This window comes from Danaus plexippus, chromosome 7, assembly GCF_018135715.1.
Source record: "Danaus plexippus chromosome 7, MEX_DaPlex, whole genome shotgun sequence".
In the NCBI taxonomy this organism is placed as follows: Eukaryota; Metazoa; Arthropoda; class Insecta; order Lepidoptera; family Nymphalidae; genus Danaus; species Danaus plexippus.
In genome coordinates this window covers 6,838,623-6,858,808 of record NC_083541.1, presented here as the reverse complement: position 1 = coordinate 6,858,808, position 20,186 = coordinate 6,838,623, and the positions used below count along the sequence as shown (strand labels likewise).

Genomic DNA, 20,186 nt, shown 5'->3' with positions numbered 1-20,186 from the left:
TTTTTCTCTGATAATTCTAATTATATTATTTTATTATTCATTGATTCGATATAATGATATCATTTGTGAGTATTGATAAAATGAAAGACAAATATGTAATATTTCATATTTACTTAAACGATACGCTTAATTTGTAACAGGTGACAAGTAAAAAGTTGCTTCTTTTAATATATTTTTTAAGAAAAAACTATAATTAAAGTCTACTCAAAGATGGCTTACCAAAGTTCTAGGTTTGTTTTTGCGGAGATTATATAGAACAAAAAAAAAAGAAAATATAATATGCCTGTGTCATATAATTTTTTTTTTGTAACTTTCTGAACCCTTTGCCCCATTTGAACAAATGTCATTTTCATTTAAATATCATTTAAAAGTGATTATTTATTTGTTAACAGCTGAAATAGCATATTTTTTAAATTTTTAACAATATATACAACTTATAACCTTGACCTAGTTTCGAGATATCAACTTCAATCTTTTTCCATATTCATACAACGCGTCAAACGTGTTGAGAATGACAGAAAGAAAAAGTTTCCTGGAAATTTACAGGATATTCACTATTTTTAACTTTTTTTACTCTAGTATTTTCTCTTTATAAACTTACTAGGGCTAACCGGCGCTTTAAACCGATGAAAAGGTTGTATTTTTATTCTCCTGTATACGATAGTTAGGAATTGACTGTGTAGTTAAATTATTAAGGTACATAAATAAATAAAATGAGCAAATAGAATTTGATTATTATATTAATGATTTTCGTTAGATTTAATGATTTTTTCTTCAGTTTAACATTATTATATTTATCTGACTCTTGTATGTCTTCATAGAATTTTAAAATAAAATGATACTGTGTTATTTCGTTTTGATTTCAGACTGTATCCGTAAGTTCTATATAAACACTTACACCTTAAGGAATGTAAGCACTTACCCGGTAGAATGTGTAGAAAACTGTCACTTTTGGCCTAAAAATGTGTCACGAGAAACAAAACTAACATCAGGGCAAAGTTTGAGAAAGTTTCCATTTATAATTTAGATCTTCTATATGAGATCAAATGTAATTAATTAAATTTATTTTCCCATAGATTTATGTAATAGATATTTAAAAAAAGGGTGAAGTACTCAACCTTTTTAAGAAAATTCCTGTTGCGATAACTTTATTTCATGAAAATACTACATAGTGTTTCAAAGAGTAACTATAGGGTTTTCCATTAAGGGCGCTTGATCTTTGAAATGCAAAAAAAAATACATGTAGGAAAGATATTTGCGAATTTTTTTTTTTATTTGGAAGGTCTATCGACCCCATTATGTATGGAATATGACATCATTCAAATGACCGCCACGGCTTCGGTTGGTGGCGCGCACACGAAAGGTCCAATTTTCGATGACTCTGGCGCACAAATCGGGCTGTATTTGATCGATGGCGTGGCGTATGTTGACTTTGAGGGCATCGGTGGTTTGCGGCTTGTTGGCATAGACCTGCGACTTAAGAAAACCCCACAAGAAAAAGTCCAGCGGGGTCAAATCGCACGATCTCGGTGGCCAGTTCACGTCGCCTCCGCGCGAGATGACCATGTCCAGAAATTGCTCGTGCAGAACTTCCATCGTAGCGTGTGCTGTGTGGCACGTAGCGCCGTCCTGTTGAAACCACATGTTGTCCAGATCCATATTCTCGATTTCAGGCCAAAAGAAGTTGGTTATCATCGACCGGTATCGCTCACCATTGACGGTGACGGCCACACCATTATCGTTTTCGAAAAAATACGGACCAATCACGCCTCCGGCCCAAAATCCGCACCAAACAGTCACTTTCTGCGGGTGCATTGCCACTTGGTGAACCTCGTGTGGATTGGTCTCGTCCCAAATACGGCAATTTTGCTTGTTGACATAGCCATTCATCCAAAAATGCGCCTCGTCGGTGAAGATGATTTTTTTGCCAAAATCGGCGTCAACTTCCAACTGCTCTAATGCCCAGTCAGCGAACACACGGCGCTGTCTATGGTCATTAACCTTGAGCTCTTGGGTCAGCTGGATCTTGTACGGGTGCAGGCTCAAGTCACAACGCAAAATTCGCCAAGTTGTCGTCTGCGAAAGGCCGAGTTCCTGTGCGCGACGCGGAATTGACTGCCGCGGGTTTTCGAGGACACTGTCGCGCACAGCGGCGATATTCTCGGCAGATCTCGCGTTACGTTGACGCACGGGAACCGGCTGATTGTTAACTGACCCGGTTGACTCGAATTTGTCCACCAATCGACGGATAGTCGACTCGGCAGGACGATCATCGCGACCGTAAAACGGGCGAAGTGCGCGGAACGTTGCTCGAACTGAAGACCCATTTTCATAAAACAATTTTATGATTTGCACGTGCTTCTCGACACTGTAACCTGCCATGGTGATTTGGAAGGACGGAATGAATATAACACACTGCATTTGACAGCTGTCACTCAAACAACATGGCCGCAATCAGCTGTCAAAGTTCAAGCGTACCTATTGGAAAACCCCATATCAATCAAGTAGCTCGTATCTGTACTTTACAGTTTATGAACCTAAATGTGGCATTTCTGAATGTTGGTCCACAAAATCTTGTATACCGCTGTAGTATTGTTGATGCTGATTTCTTAGATGCCTTCTCATGAAGACCGAACTCACCTTTAAGATAGCATATTGCTACAATCCATTAGCGTCTAATAATATCGTACTTTCTCAAAACTCAAAAAAATCTCTTTAATAAAGTTATCCACCCAGAATAACCGACCCATAATTATTGTCAATTTATTTCTCATACTATCAAATATTACATACAATTACATAAAAATACAACGAAATTGTAAGAAACAGTTTTGTCCTTAAGGTATTTTCGGTTTAAAAGTAACTTTACAAACACAAATGTATGTGTTATCTGATGTTAAAAATGCTATGAAAGCATTTAAATAAAAAAAAAAATTAATTTTTTTAAAAGTATTTTTTCATTTAAATAAATTTTAATTATATGTGTTGTAGAAAAATTTCAATTTATGGAAATAAAATTACTAAAAATAATTAAAATAATCTGAATCGTAACATGTCATAAAAGTACATGAAACTCCGAATTTTTGGCAAAGAAATAGAACAATAACCGTTTATAGTCGTCGTGGGTGTAATAAAACAAAAAATGTTTTTTTACGAAGAATTACTGTTTCCCAGTAGAGAATTCCGTTTTATCTTACAACTTTCCAACGATTTGACACTTATCGAAAACATCTTTAAGTTACACATTTGAAGATAAAGAATAGTCATTTGTTATAGTCATTGTTCAATATAATATAAAAATTCTAAAATTAATTTATCAACTTTTTAAAAATATTCCTATAATCGGAATATCATTTAATTTATGTTATGTCTATCACTACTGCTTTATGAATACTTTACTCGTATATTCTATTCTGGTTCGACTAGACTATTACTCTTTTAACAAAATAAAGATGTAAAATGTTATAGCTGTGTTTTGATCAAAACATTTTTGCCTCAATCCAAATCTCTTCAGGTGCTTCTCTTTCTAAATTCCAATTACACCGGGGATCAAAACATGCCTCGGTAAATCTGCTGTCGGATTCAAGAGATTCACCGGAATCAAGAAACCCCAATCTACCTAATCTTAAAATTAATTCTTATGTATAAATATAAACACATATTAATTAATGTTTCAAAAAAACCTTTTTATATGTAGGTAAGCTGAAATAGTTTTTTTTTTTTATGCGAAATCCATTAATTTCGAACCGCTCCCTTTAATGTGTCTGTTCTACCTATTTGATTGATATAAAACAGAAAATGGAAAAACATAAAATGTAATTCAATAATATTTTCCATTCTTTGCAACTAAATAAATGATGACGTTTTCACAGAGTAATGAGGCTAAGGGATAATAGTTTATTTTCATTAATATTGTTGTATACTATTTTTAACCAACTTAAAAAAAATCAGGAAGTTCTCAATTCGTATTAATTTTTTTTTATGTATGTTCCCCGATTTATTGAATCCTCCTGGACAGATTTAAGATTTTTTTTTGTATCTGAAAGGTTACACCCTGCATATGATCTTAAAGTCTCCACTTTAGGTTTCTATAATGGGATCTTCTTAAAATGAAGGGAAACAAAAAAAATAGTTGATAATTTAAATTGTTCAGCATCTTCCAAACTTTCCCTATCGTAGCCACGCATATTGAGAAGAATCTTACTCTCTTCTGCTATTTCACGTTCTTTAGTTGATTTGATTGAGAGCCTTTAATAAACAAGCGACATTAGATGTTGTTTTCTTGTTCAGGTGTCTCGTTCAATAGCCGTTTATGAATAGACAACCGATGTTTGCGTTATTCTGTAGTTTCTTTAGACAATTTTCTTTTTATACAGGATATTCCATAAGTCCTCTGAACTTTGAAAAAAAAAAATAAATAAACAAAAATGTACAATAAGGATTTTTTATTAATTGTTGTATAATAAAGATTAAAAGGAAATAATTATTTTTTAAATCATTTCATCTAAATATGCTCTATTTCGTTCTTAGCACTTCTGTGAACGAAGGCTTCCCTGTTTTCTATCCCTGCACGGCAATTAAATGCATCTGAAATGCTTGACATTTTTCGCCAGATATTTTCTTTTCATGAAATCTAAGACTTTCGCGAGTATTCATTTTAATGAAACTAATATTTGTCGGATTATGTTACGCGTATTTTATTATTTTAAAAAACTACATAAACTTGACGTTTCGGCTGTCCCGTCTGGCCGTGATCACGGTTGCTGCAAAGTAGCCATAAATGTATATATTTATATACAATTTCTTAATATCTAATCCTCTTTTGAAGCCTGTGCCTTGTGCAAACTAAGTAACTGAACTGAATACTGAATTATAACGACCAAAAAGTAATCTAAAACTAAATTAACCTACACTTATTTTAATATAGCTATATAAATTCAATAAATAATAAGTAATCGGTATAAAACTAAAACTAAATTTCATTTATTCTTAACACAAGTAAGACAAGATATATTATTGAATATTCCTTAACTAAATAATGACATCGAAAATGGAACATATCGTATGGAGCAGTATAGATAGGGACTGCACTCAGGGTCAAAACAAATAATAGTGATATTTACCTACAATTATTCTATTTACTAAAAGTTACTACCCATGTAGTTGTAAACCTAAGGCAGAGACTTCAAAAGGTGTTTAGATATTAATAAAATTGTATATATTTAGTAGTATAATTGGAAACTAAATAAAAATCGTGTTCGTTTATCTAAATTAGGTGAGAAGGCGATTTTTGTCCAGATATTTAAAATGTATATTTAGACAGGTTAGGTTAGGAAAAAGTATTTAAGTGTAAAATTATTTTTTTTGCTTTTTAGTTCCTGCGCTCCTATATTGATTTTTTATTAAAAATATTTTGAAACAATAATTGTTTTACTACATAAAGAAAATTCGTAATAAACAAAATAATTAAATTAGAGTCCAATCAGAACCCGCTTTCTATCCTTAAACTATAATGATGGATGCGAAACAATACAAAATCCCAGAGGATATTAGTTCGTTGTCCTCCAGACCAGACATATTTATATATTCGCGAATTTTAAAGCGCGTTATGACAATAAAGCTTACGGTTCTTTGAGAAACCAACATCCCCAAAGACCATGCCATCAAAGTCAATAAATATTACGAGCTCACAAACGAACTCACTCGAAATAGGTTCGTCGTGGATTTGTACGCTGTAAAAGTGGGAGCGAGAGGTATAATGGCAAAATCTCTCTACAGCCTACTAAAAGACCTGGGCCTGTCCAGAACTAACATCAATTCATTCTTGGAAAGTACTTCGAAGGTAGCCCTAGTAGGTTCTTTTCAAATTTGGTTACATAGAGAAGGGAGCTTGGACGGTGGAGGTTAGCGTTTAACGGGGTTAGATTGGGGCTCTTTAAACTTACACCTGGGTCGCAAGTTCCAGGCACTGTTGCAGCTCCTCTCCCTCGAACGCGATGGACCCGGTACCCGAACGGTGAATCCGTTGAATGCTAAGAGGTTTCGTCTCAGTTTGGTACTTCACAAACAGGATCTGCTTTCACGAAAGAGAAAAACATTTACTTGTCACAATAACAGACACATAAAAGAAATCATTGTGTTTAGCTCTAGTTGCTTATTCTAGATTCAAGTTTCCTATCAATATGCTCTAATCATATTACATTAAAATGTAGTTTTCAGACTAAAGAATAGAGTATTATCGCGGTCAGATCCTATAATATTATTTTATAATAAATTTAACTTAAATGTTCAGACATAATTTTTAGTGATTACATTTTGGCTTAGTATGTGAATAAAATCACTATTTAACGCAATCTTCAAAATCGATTGGGTTTCCTGCAATGAATTCTCACCTTCAGATGGATGTAATGTATAAATACATTTTTGAAACATTAATATTAGTGAGGAGCTGAATACATATAGTGAAAATTTATTCTAAGCGATTTTGGGTCAATATGTATAAACACAATCTTATCATTGACCTAATTAACGGGTAAGCGGAAATTATAATTACTATTTACTAGCCATAATTATAACAAACACCGTCATGTAATATATGATCACTATCGCTAATAATTGTCATTGTAAATGATAGTATTTCTTTTAATTTCGTTTTCATATTCTTGTAATTTCAACTACGATTCGACTTTATTTTTAAAAAATCCAGTATTCAACATAAATTAAAAAGGTCATTAGTCTTAAATATAAACGGAATTAAAAAGATATAACCTACAGCATTATTTCTTTTTTCAACTCGTTTCTTTGACAACTGCATGTCATTAGATGGATACGAGAGCGCAAGCTTTCTTTTTGTTTCCCTTTTTCCTTACCATATACCTGTGCACGTTATAAAAAGTTTAATGCATAAAAAAATAATTTATAAATGCAATAATAAGATCAGTTATAAAAAATTATTGTACTGTAATTTTTAAATATGAGATGTGATAAAAATTGGATTCAATAGTGTAAGTAAAAACATTAAAAATTAACAAAAAAGTTATATTTTTAATGATTTGTTTTCTATTAATAGTAAAGTAAAAAGACTTTTAGTAAACACTGTACATAAAATGTAATACATTCATATTCTATCATTAAAATTCTTTTCGTTGAATTATTTTTCGCGCATTAAAATAAGTATAATAATGATTATGAGCAACTCTCGATGTCATAAGCATGATGGTACTTAATAAACAGTATGTATTTTTGAACAATAAAAATAATTATAAAAATACTTACCGAGTCTTAGGAATTGCAATTTCACACACAGTAAATAAGGTGTATGGATTTAAAAAAAAATACAAAAATTATTTTTCGATAAGTTTTCACTTATATAAGAATTATTTTGGATCAATTTATAAGCATGCAAGTCGTACAATAAACATAAAATTGTGATATTAAAAAAATACTAAACACCATACATGAGTATCATACTAGAAATTAATCTAAACAAAGTACATATTGACAAATAATTCAATGTATAAAGTATTAACATACCGATGCTGTATGAGATTGCATTGAATAAATTGACTTCAATTTATTTTGATGAATGGTGAATAAACAATGTCCTACTCCAAATAAACAATCAAAATGTTTTCATTATTTTTACACAAGAGGAGTATTTAAAAAGTTTCATAAAAAATAATTTAATAGACTGTTATAATGTATACACAGAAAAATTTAAATATCGTTCACCATTAAAGTCAAGAATGGTGGTAGCTTTATAGAAAGCTATGTGAAATTGGGCGACGAAAACAAAAATGAAAAATGATGAAAGAAACAGCGCTATAAACGTTAATAGATCCCGAGGGCGAGATGAAAAAAGCATGATTTGACATACGGTTATTTCAAACATGACGATGTCTGTTTCAGAAAATGTTATAAATTTCATCAAATTACACAAATTTGACATTATGAAATATAAATTTTGTCAATTTCATTGTAAGAATTTTTGGTAATGCGTCTGGAAAAAAATGTTTGTAGTTATTATGTTATCTATAATTGATCACGCAATATCATAACGATTTTTTTCCAATGATGAAGCGAGACTTAAATACCTGTAATTCAATAGTTTTCCAAATAAATGCAGTTAACTTGCTCAATAATTTTATAAAAACTCATTTTACATTTTTTTATTTAAAAAGCACATCTAATATTTTATAACCGATAAAAAGTCAATATTATATAAAATATTAAAAATGACACTAGGTTATTTACATGCCCAAGTGAAAGAATGTAGAGCAGGATTCTTTCAAACTTAATATAAACCTATGTATAACATTCTTTGATTCCGTTGTTGCTGAGCAATTTTAAATATTCTTCGCGAAGGCTCAAACAAGTTAAGATGGATTTTAGTCGGTTCATATGTTTTAATTATTTTATTTGCAGTGCTAATAAATTATTAAATTTCTTTAAAAGTTTTATATTTTATACTTCAAAGAATTTAATCATTCAGTACATCCGACATAGAATCCTTGACTCTTAACTTAACTTTGATGAAAACTGAATTAGATTATAATGTATTGGTATTTAAACTATAGTAGTAAGTGATCACCTATTAAATTGCAGGTGTTGTCTTCAACGTCTTCTACCTATGTACATACAATTGAATGGATTGATTTGATAAACGGAATAATACAGATTGTGCTCAAGATATTATATCAGTATTGTGGATTTATTGTTAGTATAAAAGCTTTAACAATAGCTTTCTACAATTAAATATGCCTATATAAAAAGGAAAAAAGGAAATAATCTACTTTTGTTTTTCATCAATTTATCAATGTCCAGTATTTCAGCCGTCCGTAATTAGAATGGATATTCAGTTAGTACGGTTAGGAATTCTCAACAAGATTAACGATTAATGTTGATAATAATTTTATTTATAATAATAGTTAATGGCATACATTATGTAGGTGATAATTGACATAATAGTAAAATTTTAATTTATAATATAGGTAGTGAAATAACGCGGTTTATAGTTAATATTATTTAATATAAAATAATCATAATTTACATGTACATTTAATATTTCTATTTCCAAATGGCTTACGTAATGTTAAGCTTATATTGACATTATACAGGGAATATTGAATTATCGACTCAAATTTCCTACACCTAATTAATTTTAAAGAAAAGCGAGTAAATAAGTTGTGAAAAAAATAGTCAAAATAAGCAGCGTATTAATCGAACTTTAGGCAAAGACTACATTATATAGCATTAGAACGCAGTATATCTCTGATATGTTGAAGTGCAAATCGCTATAAAGACTTAAATTTTCTCAACTTCTACAAAAATTCTTTATTACTTAAAATGTTATATTATATAAAAACGTTTTTCTAAGAAAAAACGATTAAACATCCGCTTTATTTCTTTATTAAAATTAAGATTTTACGACATAATTTATTCTAGGCAAAATTTCCTTTCTGTTTGATTAATCAAGGCAGCTCCCAGTCGTTTTCATCATTATATTTCTCTTGTTCGCTAAGTGGCTTCAAGAACTTTGCGATGCATCCTGGAAAATTTAACATAAAACTATAGACCTCCAGATGAAGGTATGACATATATAATATTATTATATTTGAAATTGGCTTACCTGTAATAGCTCCGCCAACAAGTCCAATGACAAGTGTGGCAACCAAAGCTAAGAATTGGTTAAGTCCCTGTTGTGATGCAGTAATCCCGTTTTCCTGAATATTGGTATTAAATAATAAATAAAAAGAATATTGATTTTTACAATTAATGTATACTTCGTAAATAAATTAATTTAATTAAAAAAAAATTAAAAAAAAAATGTACATATATTTTAAAACTTACACCACCCATTGCTGGAAAAACATCTCCCAATTCCTCGCCGTATTGTTCTTTCGTAGCCATCGTTGCGAATACGGCTGTGAGGATACCTGAATATATTCCGGGCATCCCGTGTAGGTTGTTGACTCCACATGTGTCAGGTATTCCAATTTTAGTTAAAATTGGCTGAAAAAAAAATCTTTTTATGATGTGATTTGTCGTAAATACTTACTCTTACCGCGTAAAAAAAAGTACAGATGACATTCTATGATAAAGTTTTAATTGTAAAGGTAAAATAAAAAAGCGTCTATAAAATCTTACCGTGAGATATCTGTATCCCAAAACGCTGAGAAAACCAGCTCCTATGCCAACAGCAACAGCTCCGCCAGCTGAAATATGCATGTTGCATACTGATCCCACGGCAACACCACCCGCTAATGTGGAGTTCTGAATGTGGACCATATCCAATTTACTGTGGTGATGGCTTACAAGCGAAGACATTACAAATGTTGTCACCTACAGGATAGAAAAAATTTTAGGTGCCTCCGAAGATGACAATAAATCCTATAGTTTGGTTTATACAAAACTTACAGTAGCTGAAGCCAACGACAGATATGAATTGATAACGGCCCTTTGATACTCAGTGTTTGAACTTGTTAGAGCAGAGTTAAAAGAAGGCCAATAAATCCACAGGAACAGTGATCCTTTAAATGAAAGATTTATAAAAAAAATTCCTACACCATGTTTCTGTATTTCAGGTTATAATATTTAAATTTTTCCAAAAGTATTTCACTTAACTTCTTTAAAACAGGAAAATTTATGGTGTTTTATTCAAATTAATAATATAAAAATCTTACCAATCATTGCCGTAACATCAGAGCTGTAACTTGGCCCACTTAAATCTTCAATGGGTGCTCTTGTCGCTTGAGGAGTCGCCTCGGTATTTTTCTTACCTAAATGTAAAGCAAAACTGACTCCTAATCCAAAGTAAGCTCCAAAGGCGTGAATTGCTATTGAACCACCGACGTCAGCAGCCTACGGACGCAAAAATTATAAGAATTATGTAAAGTTTACCAGTAACAATTTGTTTTCGACTTAACTGCAGCTGTTTGCTGTATTGGATTTAACGTCTTTATCGGGTATAGAAAAATCAAGCCCAAATCCTAATGGTACCTGTAAGAGCCCAGACCATAGCCTGTTACGTAGTTAAATTGACGGTGGTGTTGAAAACGTCCTATTCTCCTATGGCTTACGCCATATCACTGGGTTAATGTGTTTACTAGAGGCATATACGAGTGTGTATTGTCTGTATATTTTCCTGTTTTTTTACCGCCAGGGTATAAAAGCACCTCGTCGGGGAAAGGTAACAGTTGAATTTTTTTTAAACAACAGGATTAGGATATGTATAAAGCGGTTTCGAAAAATTTTTATTAGTTTGCATTGAAATATCTGGTTATGTTATGAATATTTTGTATCAGTGGGTGTGCTAATAAATTTATTTGCAACAACTGTGGTTGCTTAAAGTTAAGATGTGTGTGTGTAGTAACTCTATTATATGACTTTAAAGTTCATTGTTTGTCCAATCAATTTTAACTTTTGCACTTCACAGTATATTTCATGCAAGACAATCCTGTACTAAATTTTTCTGAAAATGTTGAGCATAATAATCCGGCGGTAGCTACTTGGTAGTTTTTTACTTTTAACACACACACACACACACATATATATACAGGTATGTGTGTGTGTGTGCTCGTATATCTATTACGACAGCTTTTTATCGTTGATGCGAGTGCCATTAACAATCTCTAATAATATATAACATTTATTTTACCTGTAATTTATCAGCCACCACCCAAAAGTTAAAACATCCTACAGCAACTTCGATAATGGCAATGAGAAGCAACTGTAAGCCGCTAGCTAGTCCCAGAACAGCGCCAAAAGTTATAAGCACTGTCGCAGACATTATGTCCGCCTCTATGGACAAAGCCCCAATTTCAATATTAAGGAATATAAACTGGAGAAAGCTGACAACATTTTAAAATGATTTCAATAGAATCACGACCATTGTAAATTTAACACGTTATTTAAAGGAGCAAAACAGCAAAAAACCGATGGGAATACTATTGCTTTTCGTGTTTGTGTTAAGCTTTATATTAATTTTTGTATGATTGTAAGAAAATAACTATATAGAAAAAATAATTTGGGAAATATATTATATGTATCTTATAAAATACCATTTTAATAATGAATCCAATAAAACAAGTAAGTGTCTCTTATATCAGAATTTTTTTCAGGGAAATATTTATATACTTGCTTTCTGACAACGTTTGTATAAGCTTTTACAAACTTGAAATTGAGTTGCATGTTAACTTAAATCAATATTTTGTGTTTTAAGCCATGATTTCAAATATCTACCTAGTAAGCTTTCTTTTGTTGCATAAATTATGTTGTCTTTCATGTGGTAAAACTGCTGACATAGAAGAGCCCATTGCACTGAGAGAGCAGCTAGAAACCAATTGAAACCCAACGCACTGTAACAGTATTTCTTCAAAAAAGTCATCAAAAATCCGAATCCAACAAATATCATAACATGCGTATCTTCAAAACCTGAAAAAAATATTAAAATAAAAAGCATTGTCATTACAATATGTATGACGTATACTAAATATTTGCATAAAACTATTTTATAAAGTTATTTTATTATTCCACCTTTTGCCCGATTCGTTCGAATACTTTCCATCTCTTACAGTTGACAGTAATAATCATTTTGTTGATAAGAAAATTATTTTCAGGCCAAAGGCCTGTCTGTAAATAATTATGTAAAAATATTATTGGAAGCAAAAAATTTTAAAAAGTAATTATGATGTTTTTATATTGATATATAATTTTATTTTTTTGCTGTTTACCGTATGAAATATTCCTTGGCTAAAATGAAAATAATAAAAGTCAGTGAGACGAAAAAGTACTTGAGTTCTTCCGGTGGATATGATTATATGCAAATTTGAAGTTATTGTTAGTGTTACTTTCGCAAATCTTATATGTCTTTACAAATTTGACAAGAAGGAAATGTTTTCTAAATTTTATCCTTCTAAAGTTTTCTATGTTCTGTACGTATCACTGAACGTAGCAAAACATTTATTATTTTAATTTAGTTGTATTTTTTTTCTTTGTACTTTTTAACGGACGAACGCAATAACTTATAATTATTGACTTTTTTAAATAGTTTGTAATGATAAGTATTTATTTTTATACCTAACTATATATTGACAGCAGGACCAAATTATTTAGAGCCGTGGTAAATAAAATAAAACAATTTAACTCTAGTTGGAGCAGTCTTTTTAAATTTTTTGTTTAATCGAACATAATTTACCTCATGATATGAAATATTCAATTTTAGAGTGAATATTTTGTCATTTTTTGCGGCCTCATACTAAATCTTATGGGATTAATGTGTCTCTTATTCACTTGGGTCTAAGCCTTTCATAAGCGGTGAAATTACGTTGGACAATCGAATGAAATATCGTATGAGGTCATTCCTAAAAAAGGGACAATTTTATTGGCAGAAGTATTTTGGTGTAATTGGTAATAAAAATATAAGGATTATAAACACAATCAACACAAAGTGTAAAATAAAATACTAATGTATTAATCTATCTTAAATGAAGACTACAATAATAGTAAAGAATTTACTTCTTGTCTAAACTCCCAGTCATTTAACTGTACCTACTTTTTCATACATTGTTGACATTTATATCGGGTGTGATGCATTTTTTCGATAGTTTCTACATGATAGTGACAAAGGTTATACTACATTTTCTTAGATCAAGTATAAAAAAGGTCAATAAGGTTTAACTCACTTATTTACTTTAAATTTCTATACAAATCCACCTTAAAAAGTGGATTTGTTTAAGATAGGTGATTGTAATGTTGTTTTAATTGTCAAATATCACTTTAACAATGTCATGGAATAAAAATAAAGTAATTGTTAAAATAACTCTAATAGAGAGTCATAACAACATATTTTATATCACATAAATTATAATCATGCCACGGCTAAACTCGACTGAAATTTTGATTACATGGTCTAATACATCATAACAAACTACTTAGGACTAACGCGTACCTAGTAACTTGTTCTAACTTCTGATAAGGCAAGTCATTTGCGTTATTAACTGGATTAGAAACAACAATCTAATTAAAATTGCTTCTGTTGTGAATTTTACAACAAACTAATCATTTATGCTTCATAGAAAAAAATATAATAAGACTGCTATTTCACTCCTCTTTGAAATATGCATTGTTGTTTATGTAATAGTACTTAAAATGCCAACGATCAATAAATTATAATTTTAACTTAATTATGGATTTTGTTTAAAATAATAGTATTAGCTTGATATTTACATAAAACAATTTCAACTTTCATGTCATTTAAAAGTTTCATTGACCATTTCACCATTAGGTATAAATAATTGGATTTGTGTAAAGTTTAAATTAAAGTCGAAAGTCTGGGTTAAAAATCTATGTTTTTCATAGGTGTTGATCATTATTGGACATGATTAAGTATCAGAAATTTTATTGAATTGCTATTACCGGGTTGTAATTATGGATGACAGTATAGTTATGAAGTGGTTTTAAACCGGCATTAGGGTTAGTCGGGATCAAATAGAGATGGAAATAAAGGTTATGGTAGGGCAAGAGCGTGTAATTTTAATGCTATCAAAACAAGCATGTTTTGACTACGATGAGAAGTTTATTTATCCTAAAGCCAAATTGTCAGAAGGTATCCTTCACACCGGGCTCTTCATTCAGTTAAAAGCTAAGGCAACCGCAAGAAAACTCTCTCCCTCGCAAAAGCACTTCACACCGGGACAGCTTCTTTATCCATATAAAACACACATCCAATTGCGTGTGGAAGACTTTTACCAAAAGTGAGCAAGCGCTCTTAAATATCACTTCACTACTTGAAACTCCAATTAGACGTGTACGAAGAGGCTTATTGATGAACACAACTTGCTAAAACCAATCTAGTCAGCCTTGAGTACGGGCCTCAACTATCAAATCCCTCGATATTCTATATTGGTATCTTGATATTGTGCGTTTCCTTCCAATTATAATTGGAGCGTCTTCAGGGTTAGAGTAAATAGTTAGTGAGTAAATCGTTACTGACTTATTTCAGTGTATTCACCACCTACAGCTTAATTTCCACATATCAGTTGGTAGTGTAGTGTCAAGCACAATCCAGTCGTTATAAGACGTTTTATAATTTAATAAACATGATTAAATTATGATACGTCTTATACTGTCTTATACCGTCTATTTTTTTAATGTACTATTATGTAATTTTTTTTTCATTACTTTTTATTGATAAAACAAGCGAACATTCAAGTTTTGAAAATTATTGCTTCCTTGATTAACATAATTCTTATATTTTTAACCAGATTTTTTTCTATTACAGTTTTTGTGGTAAGTAATTGTCATCTTGGTAATATCATTTAGAATGAAGGTCTGTTAAGTAAGGAATGAATCACATTAAAGTTTTGAAAATTTTAAGAACATAAGTAAAGTAACAAATGTATTGTAAGTGAATGAAAACAATCAACGAGGAATTTCATATTAAAATTTACATACAACAAAAAATAATCTCTATGAATTGCTAGCAAAAATTCCTTATCTTTACTGCAGTGGTGATTCAACATTTATACAATTTTTTAACAGTTATATTTAAGGAAAATGTGATTATTTATTAATATAACTTCTAAGAAACTTTCGTTTCAATGGTTTATAACATTAAAACTAATTCTCTTTCTTCTACTAAATATATTATGTTAAAAAAAATGATTTAAAAAAGCCATACGTGGGCAATTTCATATCACATTTCTATAATTTGTGTTCACTCGCCTAATACTTTGACAATCCATTTTTTTGTATAAACATCACGAATGCTATTTATCGTTCTAAAAACTAAACTATAGGATTAATCTATATATCGTTGATAAAAATGAGTCAGTTAATAGAAGAATCAACACGTCAATTAATATTAATAAATTCAAAGACCAAAATTAATAGACCTCGTAACATGATAGCCAATAACGCATGGTAAGAGGAACGTTTAAAGTGTCTAGGCAAAGTATCAAATTTACAATATGTAATGATAAATATTGTATAACATATAAGCTAGATTAAAGTAAGCCACGCAGATAACAATATCTTTTAATAACATTATGTAATCGACATCTATATAAATTGAGTTTCCTGATTAGCGTAGCGTCGTTAGCATTAAGAATTTAATAGGCATTCTTTGTTTTCATATACACTTAGATAAAACTGTTCAATCATTTGATCGTGGATTGGGGGAGTCAAGTGTCGTTCACACAATAATCTAAACGCGGAGATGATCTCAACCTAGTGACCTTCATTTGATATCTGGTTTAGTTTAATTTTAATATTATGACATTTTTATTTATTTTCTGTTTTAATTTAATATTGAACTATTTTTTACTCTAAGTGATGTTTTTTCAATGTTAAAACGCCTGTGTTACAAATGGATTAACAAATATATATAAATGAAAATCAGTTAATTAAAATAAATTTATTTTAATTAAAGACTTTATCAATGCAAAATCGTGTCGCTGAATACATACATATAAAGCTATATAATGTTATGTGTATAAATATGAATATTAAAATACTTCAGAATATGTGAGCCACTATGAAAAAAATATCAATACCAATAATTTATAAACATTTATATTTTCCCTACCTTAGTTAAAGTTTAACTATAAATTTAATTTTGTTTATAGTTATTTTATACAATCTGAGGAACGATAATACAAAACTTTATCTATACTATGTAATACTGTTACAAATATTAAAATTTATTCAAAGATAAGTAAATATGCAAGTTGGTATTTATAGCAGCCAACAATAAGACTAAACTTTAATCGAAATACGATAAATAGAGCTCCTTTTCAACATTAAGACGCCTTCGCAAGAATAGAGTTACGAAACATTTTTATTTACTTATATATGAAAACAACTCACCCCTGACGTCATGGTGTTTGTCCCCGCCATATCTTACAAACACAAAATATAATGCCATAAGTATAAACTGAAACACGAGTAGTGGCAGGTACTTCATGTTTTGTAATTTGACAACCATTTTTGGAGTGATCTGAAAAAAGTAATTATAGAAGAGTATGAAGTTCGTATATATTTGACTTATCAAAACTCTTCATAATATAAAATTATCCTTGTAAATATCATAAAGACAAATAGTAACTTAGAAATATTTTGTCATTACAAATGACATTTACGATAACAAAAATAAACAAGATTTCATATTAAAATGATACATTTAAACATTAAATATAACTTCATTATAAGCGGTAGAGAAATCTTATATATAATATATAACAAGAATATCCGATCACATAAACAAACACGTCTATACCATCTTTAAAAAATTGTATTCCCCGATTCGGTGTATTAATCAATGGTTCGAGTGGCACGTCCAGCTGTAATTAGAACATAAATCCCTTCAATCAATATCGAATACAGAATCTCTGCGTCACTGCTATATAGCAATTTAAGGTAACGTAAGAACATATATACAATTGAATGGAATTAATCATAAATGAAATACATAAAACAAATTAATCCTAAGGATTAGGAACAAATGCATTGATTTTCTTTAATACAAAATCTTATATTAGTTTGTGAAACTGAACAATTTAAAAATTAAACTAATAATATTTCTTAATAAACTGTCATTCCTGCTTATGTACTAGTATTATTATTTACTTTCAAGCACGTAGACCAGCTGTTAAATGATGTCATTAAAATGAAATTATACAAAAAAAAAATACAAAACCAACACACCACTGCGAAATAATGAATTACAAAATAATTATTTCTTTTTTTTTCAAAAAAGGAAGAAAAAAAGCATATTCATATGTACGTGTGTTATGAAATTAGAGTTCACAAAATTATAATTTATTTATGATATTAAAATTGGCCTCAACTATTAAATAACAAGGTATTTTTATATTAAATAAAAAGTTATTTCATTATTTTATAACTTATATTTATTCATGCACCTAAAATGATAATCCTCAGTACATTACCAATGATTAATACCTCTTAAATTTTAAAATAACAGCTATGCAAGTTTTATTTTTATTAAATATATATTATAATAGAGATAATAAAATTCAATTAATAACTTTAAATTTTATAATACAACAGGATATAATGAAAAGAATTTAATAAAGTTTATAAAGAATGCATTCCAATTTAAATTAAACTCGCCCAGAATCTGAATCTATATGACATTGATTAGGTTAATTGGAAAGTTATTCAAATTATCTAGTGAAATTCACGCTTTTATTGAATTAATATTAAATGTAAATTTGTGAATCATTATGCATTTGACTGCACGCCATCATGAAAAATGTAGATCAGCGCTTTGATCGTTCGAGTAAATAAATTAAAGGGTCGCTTTTAGATTTGAATATGTAGATTTCTCGTGTTAACAACAGGTTTGAAAATCTTTTATATACTCGTATCTTCATAAACTATATGAAATTACTTTTATTATGGTTAAAGTAAATTTTAATATATATAAATATACATAGCCTTACTTTCATAGTATTTTAAAATTTGCGTCTAACGTTACAAAATTGAGATGATTAAATGATTAATAACAAATTTTTTTTCATTACAATAAACGACTTTTGACAGCTAAATGCAATGTAGTAATAAACATACACTATTATTGAAAACTGTCAAACAATGAGACCGTGTCAAAATATTTTCACATACAACCCATTGAATAATGTTCTGCGTAAATTGTCATCACTGTATCAACAGCAATAAAAGTATAACAATTACATAAGAAAATATGTTCTTTGATACAGGTTTATTTCTTATTTCTACTTATATTTTAATAAACGAAACTTGAAACTTAAAACATAATAGATAGAAGATTGATTTTGACATCTCCATCTATGAAATGTTACAAGAACTGTATATAAGTAGTAGTAGTGTTAAAAGTAAAATTTTATTTATGAGTGAATTTAAATTGTGAATATTTGTAAAATTCACGATAAATACGATATGAATATGAAGTTTTTATATATGAGATTAAAGTAGTTACAAAGCAACATATTTTTTTAGCACAATACAAATTGATAATCTTTTCTCATTAAATATTACGAACAAATAAGCTATATTTTAAAATTATTACAAAGATTTTATGCTAACATACCGGCAATCAGTCCAGTGTAATCCATGCACACTTCAGTGCTAACTGAAACGTCGTGAACATTTTATGTCCCTCAGTCAATGTGTTGTCGTCAAATTAATAAGTCAATAAAATTGTAAAGTTACTAGTTTGCAAAGAAATTGAGTTCTAGTTATTTTTTTAAATAAGAATGTTGTTACTTTGCTTCTTATGCAATTAGATTTTGTGGTATTAATAATAATTTTGATTGGTAATATGATAATTTAATTTTTTTTTCTTGGTTTTGAGAATTTATAGCAAGCGATTGTCACAAAAAAATTTACCGAATTAGTGCTCCTTTTTAATTTACGCGCTAAATTTCTTTTCGTGATTTTTCTAGAAAATAAATAATACTTAAATTCAAAGCTCATCTTCGAAAACATTTTTATGTAATACCAAATAAGCGCGACAAATAATTAATTTGTTTTGCTTATTTGGTGCATATTACAAGTAGTACAACAAATTATTTTGCTTTAAATTTGTTTGATTCTTTCAAGAAAACCATTTTGAGACATTATCTGCGACATGATCGCCCTTGTTTATCCTTCAATACGTGAGTGAGACAGATATTGCTGTTAGTAGATTGTAGGGGTTCAATTATCGTCCATTTAGCATATAACACGCCCTCGTATTATAAATTGAAACATGGACATGACATAAATCTTCAAAAAAGTCCTTGTTCTATTATATCATTAAAAAAAATGAGTGCGGGTTTCATTCATTCGTAGTAGATTGTATACATTTCTATCTAAAATTTTATAGCAAAATTATTGTTTTCATATTTTCTATGTACTTTTAGTACAATGTGATTATGTTTGGCAGTATTTATAGCTGTAGATGAACAGAAAATACCATGTAAATATTGATTCTCTTGAAAGAGTTAAAAGGTATGCGTTTTCAGCTACATAGGCCTCCGTATCGAAACGGAACACTAGAAAAACTGACTTTATTTCTTGAATAATTAAAGCATTAAATGTAAAGTTGTTTTAAAATACAGATAAAACAATAAACAGGAATTTCTATTTTGCTTTAAATAAACTCGTTATGTAAAAATATAAATAATGGACAAAATTTATATTTT

At 29.7% G+C, this 20,186-nt stretch overlaps 1 protein-coding gene across 2 annotated transcripts; it reads right to left on the bottom strand.

Annotated features, from left to right (window-relative positions):
• Positions 1-9,007: 9,007 nt before the first annotated feature.
• LOC116770641 (ammonium transporter Rh type B-B) lies at positions 9,008-19,164 on the bottom strand. Of its 2 annotated transcripts, XM_032662196.2 has the most exons (11): positions 19,091-19,139; positions 17,276-17,339; positions 16,867-16,996; positions 12,241-12,432; positions 11,657-11,799; positions 10,683-10,860; positions 10,417-10,529; positions 10,147-10,341; positions 9,850-10,011; positions 9,629-9,722; positions 9,008-9,547 (listed from the first exon to the last, which is right to left on the bottom strand). In XM_032662196.2, exons 2-11 carry the CDS (start codon positions 17,276-17,278, stop codon positions 9,471-9,473), a joined length of 1,287 nt encoding a protein of 428 aa, XP_032518087.1. In that variant the 5' UTR covers positions 17,279-17,339; positions 19,091-19,139; the 3' UTR covers positions 9,008-9,470. The 2 variants fall into 2 exon arrangements, with proteins under 2 accessions (XP_032518087.1, XP_032518088.1); XM_032662197.2 differs by lacking the exon at positions 17,276-17,339 and having other exon boundaries at positions 19,091-19,164.
• Positions 19,165-20,186: the final 1,022 nt, after the last annotated feature.

What these genes read in the sequence shown, in the direction of transcription:
- LOC116770641 (XM_032662196.2), bottom strand. An exon ending in AACAAAAGAAAGCTTACTAG is followed by an intron (nt 11,800 to 12,240) that starts GTAGATATTTGA and finishes CTTTGTCCATAG; the next exon opens with AGGCGGACATAATGTCTGCG. An exon ending in TGGGATACAGATATCTCACG is followed by an intron (nt 10,012 to 10,146) that starts GTAAGATTTTAT and finishes TTTTTTTTTCAG; the next exon opens with CCAATTTTAACTAAAATTGG.